Source organism: Trichosurus vulpecula, chromosome 6 (genome assembly GCF_011100635.1).
Source record: "Trichosurus vulpecula isolate mTriVul1 chromosome 6, mTriVul1.pri, whole genome shotgun sequence".
NCBI lineage: Eukaryota > Metazoa > Chordata > Mammalia > Diprotodontia > Phalangeridae > Trichosurus > Trichosurus vulpecula.
In genome coordinates, this window is record NC_050578.1 from 7,474,379 (window position 1) to 7,486,587 (window position 12,209).

General features: G+C 39.3%; 1 protein-coding gene across 1 annotated transcript in view; it reads right to left on the minus strand.

The window, feature by feature from the left end:
* Window positions 1-512: 512 nt before the first annotated feature.
* The window catches only part of SH3RF1 (SH3 domain containing ring finger 1), a 224,429-nt gene continuing 212,732 nt past the window's right edge, over window positions 513-12,209 (minus strand). Inside the window, exon 12 of the mRNA XM_036763467.1 lies at window positions 513-3,403. Coding sequence (XP_036619362.1) covers window positions 3,235-3,403 — 169 coding nt within the window. The 3' untranslated portion in view covers window positions 513-3,234. The remainder of the gene's footprint in view (window positions 3,404-12,209) is intronic.

Genomic DNA, 12,209 nt, shown 5'->3' on the forward strand with positions numbered 1-12,209 from the left:
TTTTATTCATATGTTTTTACATTACAAACAATTTGATTACACCCCCTCCACCCCAATGAGAGGTCTCTTGAACAAAGTAAAACAATTAAGTAAAAATGATAATATTGTGATTCATCTGAAAATACATACATATATATATATATATATATTTTTTTTTAACAGAAATCTATTTTCTCTGTGTCCCACCTCCCATCTGTGAGGGAGATGAATTAGATGACCTCTGAGGTCCCTTCCAGCTCTAGATCCAAAGATTCTATGATCTTCTGTTTGATAGAGATAGACATTGGACCTACGATTTCATTGGGTCAGGGAAGTCCCAGATGAGGAAATTCCCTTTAGCGATGCAGGTTGACACCTCCTCTGCAACTTGGTCTTACAGAGTTGCCAAGAGCCCTGAGAAATTAAGCCACTTTACTTTCTTCCAGGAATTGGTAATAGCTTGAAGCCACACCTGCATTCCCTTTGCCTCTGATTTAAAAAAGAAGTAACCGTGAAATGAAACAAGACAAGCGTAAAGACCGAACATCAAATTTTAATCTTGGACACTTAGGTCCATCTCCCCCCAAATCGTTCGCATGGAAAGGCCAGAAAAATTGTCACTGTATCTTTGCTGCACTGTTGTGTAACAAACTCGTTTCAAAACTTAACTCTGCTATCTTCAAAAAAGTCGATAGAAAAGCCATACAATACATTATCTAACAGAACTATTAAGAGATGGAATCTTAACTGACTTTACGCCATGAAAACTGTTCACAGAGGTACCTTAGCCATATAGCTCAAGATATGGAGAAAACAGACAGGTAGAAAAAAGAACTTTAACCTGTAGTAGTCTTTTTGCCTTTTTTAAAATCTTATTTTATAAAATGTGCTAATTTCCCCAAAATAAAAAATATTATGACACACTGGTATCAACCTATATGTTTATGAAAGCTGACAACAGCTTCTTCCTAGCTAAAGTTTATTTCACAAAACCTTTATATATTACATGAATATCCAAGTAAACTATTTTAAAAATATTTAAAACAGAGAAACAGAATATACAGTGTTTCATTAAAAATGATGAATTCAGGAATGTTTCGTTCTCAACTCTCACTCTAAAATTTTTAAGACCAATTGCACTTCTTGACCCCTCAAGAAGCCTTTTTTGAAAATTACATTTATCTTCCCAGCTGAAATTCTTTAAGAGTAAAAAAAAAAATTAGAAGGCATTTTCCATTAGAAAACCATGGCAATGATGTCCTTCACAACCATGAGATTTCCCACCCCACCACCTCCCCCCTCCTGTTTTTGGGCCTATCCCAATCCTTTGTGCTTTATGGAAAGCAACAAACTGAGAAGACCACTGATATCAGAGACAGAGAGAGAGATGGCTACCTAGATCCTTACCAGGGTCATAAGGTGTGGGTGCATTCGCTGAGGCTGAGCCTGCCAGAATAGAAGGGAGAAGGGGTATCATTGAGCCCAGGTGTCACATCAGCCAGGCGGACAGATGGTAAAGGTGCATTCTCACTACGACACAGCTTAGTGGATAATGGGCACCTCACCTTGCAGCAGAGTTCACTCAGATGTGGTCAGCAGTGACTTTGGGGTGGATAGAAGAATACTGTTTATATTACAGTCCCTATGGGGGGCCACTCTGAGTGCAAACTAGCCACAACAGGAAACGACAATGAAATATGCACACACACACACACCATGCACCATTTACATGACTGTGGGAATTCAGTAATACATGCAAGACAGTGGGGGGAAGGAGGGAATCCCAATGGATTAAAGTTTCCATGGTTAAAAACTTAGTCAAGTTTTCACAGTGCCTAATAGCCTTTAAAAACTTTTTTTTTTTTTTACTTTAACACAAGTGAACCACCACCATTACTGCTCAACCATATTTTTAACATCTTCTGGTCATGCAGATTACTTAGGAGGGAAAGGGCAAATTATATTTCATAGCCATTCTCAGCAAGTATGTTTTCTAATTTTACTTAATTTCCAACCCAAGGGACTGAGCTGCTATTCTTATAAAACCAAGTAGGCAAATTTTGTATTTGTGTTCCCAGGGCTTATCACAAGGTGTGGCCCATGGTAAGCACTTAATAGACATCTTTCAATTAATTCATTTATTCATTATCCCATTGGACTGGGAGTCAGGACACCATGGTTCTACTCCTACTTCTGCCACTGACTGACTTTGGGACCTTAAAAAAAGTCACTCTTCCTCAGTTTCCTTATCTGTTAAGTGGGAGGGGGAAAGGTTTAATGAGATGAGTACTAAGGTCCCAGTCTGCTCTAACATTCTATGATTCTACAAATATGTTTCTGATAACATTTTTTGTTGTGCTTAAGCCTCCTTCATATTTCCCTGATTATGACAACTATTCTCTGAACATACCCCACCCACAGAATTAGACTGAAAACTCGCATGGCAAAATTTCCGGAGCAAATGAGATTGAGCAGGAATCTCTTTCTGCTCCTCTCTTGGGTTCTCTCCCTTCTTCTGTACACCCTTGTTGGTGTGGATTTGGTTGTAAGTCTTCAGTCCTCCAGGAACATTACATTGTTTGGGATATGACTGTCATTTAAGAAAAGAAAGAGGCGAAGGTGATAACCACTATTTCTATCTTAGGGCACAAAATACAGTATTTTACCTGTTGAGACTTAATCAATTCAGTAATACACTATCATCATCACAACCTGACAACATTGACCCCTTTTCAAAAAGACAAGTTACAATCTTCCACACACAGTTTAAAAGGAGGAAACAACCCAAAAAGGGAAATGTACTCTCTGTCCAAAAGAATCACTTGCTCATCAGGAGAGAATCCAGCTTCTCCTTAGCTATCATTTCATAAATTAATAATCTCTTAAAATCATAATCCCAAGAATTTATCTATAACAAGAAGAATTCAAGTTTAAAAAAATCAAATAAATTAGTTATAACCTTGTAAACAATTGTTCATTTTTGTTACAGATTAAAAAAAAATTGTTTTGTAGAAGAAATCAGACAGTACAAGGCACACATCACACATCAGAATCCAAAGGGAGAAGGCCACAGATGAAGCCACCATCATCTCTGGTTGATGCTGCAATCATGCTTGCTGTGGGATGCTGCAGATCCATCAGTCTGGTTCTATCCTTGATCATCTGAAGACAGGTGACTGTGCTCATTTTTTCTACTAAGATCATTGTGCTCTTTCATTAGGTCATGGGATTTGAAGCTTTCTAAATACAGTCTTCTCAGATGTTTTCCACAAAGCTCCCTGGGAAAAGGCCAGTCTTCCCATTACGCTGCAGTGTGCCCTTAAACCAGCCATCCTCTCGCTTCTTGTGAACAAAGACAATGTCTCCTTCCTTGAGCTCCAGCTCGGCCTCACTCTGAGGAGGATAAGAAACCACCACTCGGTGCCTGAAAGAGGGAAGGAGACATTTTTGTCAAGATTCCTCCAAAGCAGGGATGCTTGAAAACTGGGTACTCCACAGAATCTGTGAGCTCCAAGAAATAGCTGAACAAGAACAGGAAATGAAGCTGTTCATAGAGTTTATAGAATTGTAGCCTGGGCTTCTCTGAGCATGTCCAGTTTGTCCGGCATGGAACTTGCTGTATCTACTACTACATGGGTGGGGGTAGCCTCCTTTGATTGGCAGCCTGTTTTTAAAAGTGGGAATCTTTCTGCCATCTTTCAGCTGAACAGCATAGATGCCACCATGAACTTAATAGGCCTTTCCACTTTTAAAGACATAGGCACCTAATTAAAGGTGGTTACCATCATCCATGGTAGCACACACAGCAGGTTCCATGTCAGACAAACCGGGCATGCTCAAAGACCTTCAAGGCCAGCTCCATTTTAAAAGCATGCTCAGGGAAGCCAGGGCTACATAACACTGCTCAAAGAAAATGTTCAAATGTGCACAAGAGCCCACCACTAACAGCTGTAACTGGCTTCTCTGCCTTGTTAGTACAATATACACAGAGCCTTGCCCTCCTCCTTCTTGGCCTGTTCTGGAAGAAATAGAACAGCAGCTATACTTAAGGATGAGGTGGCTCGCCTGGATGCTCTGATGCCTTTATCAATCCCACACCTTACATGCTTTCCCAAAATGTTTTTACCCCATTCACCTTAGGAAAGATTTATTTCTCCCTTGCCTTCTCTTTGTCATTTCCACGAGAGGTTATTAGGAACAGAGAAAATCTGCATCAATATACACTCACCCCACATTATTGCTAAGGAATGGATAGTCATTTGTAAAAAGAAAGGGGGCGGGGTAAAGATTGAGTTTTTTCTTTCCCTTTTTTTCTCCAAGACAGAAAATGAGTTTATATCCTCATGGACACCACTCGCTCAAGGTACAGAATGTTATAGCCCAAGAAAAGGCAAGCAGAGTTAACTCCAACTTTCTGGTCTTAGCCCTATGATGCCCTTAAGAAATGAAACTCTTAAAATAGAAGCTGGTTGAGTTGTTTCATTCTTTGTACCTGTATTGTACCTAGTACAACACCTAATTCACAGCAGGCACTTAAATAAATTTTTGTTGATTGACTAAGAAACCTGTTTTGTTTTGCTTTTTAAGAGGATTTGAGCTTCATCAGTCTGCATCATATAAAACCATAGTTCAGTTGAAGAAATGACTACATCAGGAGCATCAAACCAAATTCCCCATTTAAAAAGATAGGCACAAGATGCTCAGAGAATGCAAGCAAAAATTTTGAGCCCAGAGTCTAAAAAGGCCTTAATAAGAATCATGGGTAGAACCATGTTATTCTCCTTATTCCATGGACTCATAAATTTGACCAAAGAGGCAGGATAACAGAATAGAAAAAGACCTTGATCTGGACTCAGAAGAACTGGGTTGGAATTCTGACTCTATGACCCATGGGACACTAGCAAATCACTTTGTTTACCTCTCTGAGCCTTAATATCTTCATTTGTAAAATGAGGGAGCTGAATTCCAAGGTTCCTTCCAGGTCATGATCCTATGACCTGTATTCACTATAAAAGTACTACTCAAAGGCTCAACAAAATGGCACATTTACGTGATATCTACACTTCAACTAAACCCTCTAGGTTGACAAGAGCTACCTGCTAGCTCAACATCTTAACATCTGTTATTTTTCTTTGTATCATAAAGTTAGAGCTGTAGGAGTCCTCTAGTACAATCACATTTTACAAATGAGGAAACTGAGACCCAGAGAGATTAAGTGACTTGTCCAATGCTATAAATACCCACCAACCCAAGGTTCTTTCCACAGCACCTTGCTTACTGAGAGTTAATTATCTATGGGGCTCTGGACAGCATGGGGGAGGACAAAAAGCAACTGAGAACAAGCTAGTCATAAAGAGGAAAACAGCCTCTAATAGCTGTCCCCCTTTATTTTCTCCAAAACTGTAAAAACTATCAAGTAACTTAGGAACTGGATGATGACAGAGGTTGTATGTATACATGTGTGCGTGCGTGCGTGTGTGTGTGTGTGTGTGTGTGTGTGTGTGTGTGTGTGTGTAACTAAAAAGGGTAAGAAGGCTCCTTCTGAAATTTTACTTGGAGCAAAAAACTTTGAACTACTTTACTATATGCCAGTAAAAGATTTTTTGATTTCCTTAGCTACTTTCAGTTTTAAGAATTTGTTTCTATTTATAAAATAATAAAATCATTTAAAAATATTTTTAAAGAGCTGGGAAAGACCATAGAGGTTATCTAGTCCAATTCCCAACCAAAAAAGGTCAGTAGAAATCTTACACTCAGATATGTACATTTATTTCGCTTACTTTTTAAGTAGAATTTTTCTTCATAAACTCTTAAAAATTAAGAAAAAATCTGAAAAGCACCCAAATGAAAGTTACCACAATTTACAAGCATTTTCCTTTATAGATCCTAAGTATCTATAAACACTGTGGCAGCATGAGGGAGTATTAAGAAAAGGAGGCATGGAATCACAGGACCTGGATTCAAGACCTGGCACTGCCTGTTACTAGCTGTATGATACAAGGCAAGGCTTCTCTTTCATACTTTGTGGGTTTGAAATGGATGATCTTGAGGTCTCTAGATGCTAATGTTTCCCCACTCAAATACCAGGACTAATGATCTGATGTTGCCGTTCAAATGGAGGGAGATGGAGGGAACCTAGGGACTATTTAGCAGAACTACAGAATGATTAAAGGACTGAAAAATGGTGTTCTGGAGAAAGGCTTGAACTGGAATCATTTGCCCTAGGAAAGAGAAAGTTGAGGGGCTGGCTACTAAATAATCATACCTTGTATTTTTATAATTTTTTATAGTTATAAAGCATTTTCAGACACATTTTCTCATTTGCTCCCCATAAGAAGCTTATTAAAACAGGTAATACAAGTTTTATTCTTACCACTTTACAGATAAGGAATCTAAAGCACAGAAAAGTTAAATGATTTGCCCAAGGTCACATAACTAATAAGTGATACAGCCAAGACTCAAATGCTGGTCTGACTGATGCACTAACTAGTCTAGGGCTCTTTCTACCGTATGCCAAACTTGTACTTGTTTGATAAAAGACTTGAAAACTGTCAAGAATTAACTGTTTGCTTCTGCAGAGAACAGCACAGGAGAAGAGAAAATAAGCCATTATGCTACAGCATAAAGATTGCTATGAAAGGCAGTGTAGTATATGTGTATAAGGCTGACCTTGGCTCAGGGTAGAGGATGACCCGGGTTCAAGTACTACCTGAGACATATACTAGCTGTGGGACCATGGATGATAAGTCCTGGGTAACTCTCTAAGACTCTAAGTTACAGACAGGTTGCTGATCTGAATTGCTGTGGAGCATTTCCCCTACACTGATGAAATCACAGGTCTGGACCAAAAAGAATAGTTAAATAGACCAGAGCAATTAGGCTGTGGAATCTCTTAAACGGAGGTCTTTAAAAGCAGGACAATTTCACGTTTCTTGTAGAACTGAGGTACGGTTCTTTTGGAAAGCAGAGAAATGATCATCTCAAAACCTTCTCCAACCCCATGATTCTTACACTTAAAAAATCTTGGAAGGAAGGTGTTAACAATTGCCGTTTGAGCTGAGTTAACAATAAGGCACAAAGTCTTGCCCCTTTAAAAAAAAAAGATGTGTGGCTCAGGTCATATTTAATTGTTTATTGAATTTATCCCCAACTTCTCCTAAGCTGCTTGCTCTACAGTTTGACAGGAAAAAATAAATTGTCCTCTTTAAAAGTGAAGTTTTTGAAGATTGGTATTTTCATTTAATAACATGCACCAAACCCATTTTATCAAATTTTGTTTTAGAAGTAGAACTGCAGCTGGACTGAGGACAAAGCCTTCCTGCCAAGTCCCTACTGGGAGCAAATTTTCATTTTTAAGTTATAAGCCTCTTGGGATGGGAATGGGAAACCATGGGAAAAGACCATGGGCCTAATGGAAACTCTGACATAGCCTTCATCGTTTATCATGACTGCCAGGTGTAGCCATAACAGCTTTGCCTTAGAAATTGTCCTGTGAGTGTGGCTCATAGGCAGCTGAGATCTTGGGAAGGTTGGTTTGCACAGAGAATTCTAACACAGAGGGATAAAGGAACAAATAACTGGATGTAACTAGAAGCTACTATCTTGGGAAATGAAGTGTTCTGGTTGTTTTTCTTTTTTTGGTAGGCCGGTTATTTGCAGACTGACAACCAGCTGTGTGGGCACAGCTGCATAGGCCCTTCACATTTTTCCTGTCCCCATCTTGACTCATTCTAATAATCCTTGCATGTTTCAAGAGAACTGACCTCTTTTTAAATATTTTTTTTAATTTTTTGTAGGGGGAATGCAGGGCAATTGGGGTTAAGTGACTTGCCCAAGGTCACACAGCTAGTATGTCAAGTGTCTGAGGCTGGATTTGAACTCAGGTCCTCCTGACTCCAGGGCCAGTGCTGTACTCACCACGCCAAAAACTGACCTCTTTTTAAGATGTCAGGTTATGTGCCTTCCACACAGAAGAAAATCATAAACCAACGCATGATTTGGTGATCAATAGTAGCTCCTCACAAAAAAGGTGGTTGCCAGTTTTCCAGACTCACCCACCTACATGGACGATTGCAGTATTATTTTTTTCTTCAAAGGGTTTGCCCAAATGCTCTTTAGCTACCACCAGAGAACAGATACGTGATGACTTGAAACAGCGTGTCCCACGAAGAAATAAATGTCTTCTGAAAATCCTGAGATGATCTTTCCATGGTTTGGGCTGAGCCTTTCTAGTTCTGAGTTAAATGGTTTATATCATCTCCTATTCTCTCCTATGATGACATCCTCTCCCTCTCATATCACTATTTTGACCATTCTGGTAGGGACAGGCTCATTAATCTTCATTTCCTCTGTAGGTCCACACACTTTTCTTTTTCTTCTTCATTCGGGGCATACCAAAGAAGCCCTCCCCCCAGCTCCTGGAAAGTCCCCAAGCCTGTCATGTCTTATTGGCTTGTTCCGTAACCATTTACTGTTTCGGCTGGTTACCAAGGCAATCTGATATCTAATTAAGGATCTCCCTGGCAATACCGCACTCACTCACTTTATAGAGCCTGCTTGAAGTCCAAGTAAATTATGTCCACTGCTGCACCCAGTCATGGTCACTGCCTCCGAGAAATTATTTGTGCTGGTTAAGCATGACTGCCTTTCTGTAAATCTATCTCTAACCAATCTGTACATTCCCAAGAGTTCTAGCTTAGTCCTTCATCAAAGAGATGGGTTCTTTCCACATTTAAGAGGCAGACTTGGAGGGATGTGAGTTTGAGATCTGTTATGTATGGAGACCATTTAGATAGCTTATTATTTTATAGAGAGGAAATCTGGAAAAACTCATTTTTCCTCCTTTTGTCCTTGTTCTTCAGTGTTTTGTTTCAGCTTTCCCTCATTTCAACTCTCTAAATTACTTCTCAATCCCTCTTTAAGAAGTCCAAATGTCCAAAAAGTCCAAATGTCCACTTCTATGTTTTCATCAATTTTCCATTTTTCTGCCTTTGAGATACAGAACAGTTTCAGGCCTCTTTCCCTCAGACTTCTTGGCAAACACAAAGGGATCCTTTTGTTATTCAGAGAATTCTCAGCTGACACCAATAACCTCCAACACATTCAAGGTTCATCTTTCCTTATTAAGGAGATCTTGTGCTTGCCTCTATTCATTGACTGAGCCACCTCCTTCAGTCATTTCCCTTTTTCCTCTGACTTTGAGTTAGCGTACCTAGGAGGAAATGTTCGATCCTTTCTCATTATCCTTTTGTCGTGGTGGGGAAAGCCTAGAATCAGCAGAGATCTGGGCTGGAATTCCACTTAGTAGCTAGGTGATCTTTGGTAAATCACCCTTCTACTCTGAGGCTCAGTTTCACCACCAGTAAAATAAAGATAATCCTAATTTTAAACTCATAAGGTTGGCTGTGAGAAAAGTTCTTTGTAAACCTCGTATAGGTGTGAGGTATGTTAATAGATCACATGATGCATACAAGCATACATCTAAATATGAGAAGAAGACAGGGGGAGGAAAGAGAGAGAGAAAGGTACAGTATGGTATAGCATAAAGCACCCTGGACACGGAGTCAGAAAGACCTGGGTTTGCTTCCTACTTCAGACACTTGAGTAGCTGTGACCTTGAGAAAATCAATTAGCCTCTCTGAGCCTGAGTTTTCTTCATTCACAAAATGGGGGTAATGACCGCACCTATTATACAGGCTTGTTTTGAAATAACGTATGCAACGCTCTTTGAGAATATTAAAATTATACATTAAGTTAATTATGACGATCCTATGTATTGTGTTTTATTGTACTAGGAATTATACAATAAATTCTGTTTATGTAATTCTATCAATTAGAACTATGCATATTGATGATTCTGAGGCCGTGGAATATGATAGAATTATATCCTAGGTTTTAAGGCCACAGGATCTTTGATCTAGAAATTATCTAGTACAACCTCCTTCAATTTGTAAAGCCTAGCTTTGCACCCACATTCTCTGACTTGGAATTTAGCATTCTTTCCACTGAACCTTATGTGGTGCTTTATAAATGCCTCCTAAATCATCATGCCAACCTTGAATTTAGTCTTCACTTGGTTTTAGTGTTAAACACACTTTATAATATATATTCTATTTCTCTGAAATAGTTAAAGACAGCCAGAGGCACTGACTGGGTCTGGAGTCAGGAAGACCTGAGTTCAATTCTAGCCTCAGATGCTTCCCAGCTGTGTGACCCTGGACAAGTCACTTAACCTCTGACTGCCTGAGAAAATGGATCCACTGGAAAATGAAATGGCGAACCACTCCAGAATCTTTGCCAATGGATCAAGAAGGGTTAGACATGACTGAAAGAACTGAACAACAACAAAATTTCTCCGAAAAATTTAAATCCCACATTGTTATATGTAGTAACTTTCTGTTTGCCAAAATGGCTTATTCCAACCATTTTATGATGTTCCTTTTCCCCCCACATTTTCCCTACTGCCCTAGGTGTCTTGTTATTGTCCAGTAAGGTAGAACTGAGTACTCACCTAAGTTCATTATAATCCCTGCATGAATCAAATTTGAAGTTACTTATTCAAGCAATATTATTTAAAGATCCTCCACTGAATGGATGTATTTTTTTAAGAGAAGAAGTTGGACAGGAATTTTTCCTAATGTCCCCTTTGCCACTGCAGAAAAGGAAATAGTCATATAAAAATTTTGCCCATGGATTAAATTGTGCCTATGACCATCTGCCCAATGATTAAATTATTTATGTGTTTCATCTGATGGGACTCCCAATCTCCACCAAAACCCATTGCCTATCTGAGTAACAGATTTCTACATCTCAGAACACTGAAACAGCAGGGACTTGATGTTAGACATGAGCTGGTGAGAGAAGAAACAGGATGAGATGTCGGCAGTGCAGAGATATCTGGCAACAAAAAAGGAAACGGAGAAAGGGAAGGGGGCAGGACTTTGTGCTTGAGTCCAAGATTTCTGGGCATGGTAACATACCATCTAAAACATCCACAAAAATACAGAGAAAAGAAGCAATGCCCTCAGGTTGTGAAAGACACAGCATGGACCAATGCCCAGGAATGAAACCAAGACAAACTCCCTGCGGCCAAACGGGAATGTCAACCAGAAGTAGCTGGTTCAGGGATGGGAGGGTTTGTCCTTGGAAGGCAGAAGAGAAGAGAGGAGCATTAAAGTAAAAAGTCAGGGTAGACTTGCACTGAGTTTTATTAAAAGCATAATAGATGAGGGAAATAGGCAGAGTTTCTGCCTGCTGGGAAAGAACAATCTAGAACAGGGCTGTCCAACCTTAGGTTTTTATTGAAACAATGGATGATATATTTTGATTTGCCATTTTAGTGAGAGCTTCATTTACTAAAGCATTTATGTAAATTTCTATGCTTGTAGGCGGGCTGCATTTTGGACAGCTGAGATCTAAAAGATAATATTTCTTTTTGACCATTGTTTTCACAAGGGTTGGACTTACACAAGCCCCCCCTTTCAAATTGCTCACTCTGAATGACATCAAAGATATGTTAGTAAATCACTGCCCCTACTTAACAAGTCACACAGGCTGCTGGCTCTTTTCTGCAGATTTATGCTCCTGAACAGGGGGCACATAAAATAGCCATGGTCAGTTGTCACCTCTAGCCCAAATATACCTACATGTTCCCGCATCGGAGGATCCATCAAGGGGATGGGAAAGTCACTGTTAGTTGGGTGCCTCTGAACAAAGAACCATACGTGTTATAGTACAAATACAAACACACAGTAAAATTATGTTTATTCTGACTGTATTTTGCAAATATGATAGGGCAGTGGATAGAGCACTGGGTCTACAATTAGTTAAGATTCAAGCTCAAATCCAGCGTCAGGCATTTACTAGTTGTGTGACTTTGGGCAAAGGTTGTATTATTTAATTCTGTGCCTCAATTTCTTTATCTATAAATACTAGCTCTTAGCTATAATTATACTTTATTATACATATATATTTTTATACTGTGACATTTAAAAAGTTCAAGAGACAGTTTCTGGGTAATTAATCATTTTATTAATAATGCTAATATGTTATTAATAAAAGACATCAGCGGCACTCTTGATTGCCAAAGACCCCAATGGCAGTGCCCTTGGAAGAGTGGGAGTAAGGGTGGCAATCAACTCTGATTGGTTAACAATTCATGATAAAGAATGACTATTACAATAAGAGGTGGGCTATAATACACAATGAGGGTCTTGGGGTATGTGACACTG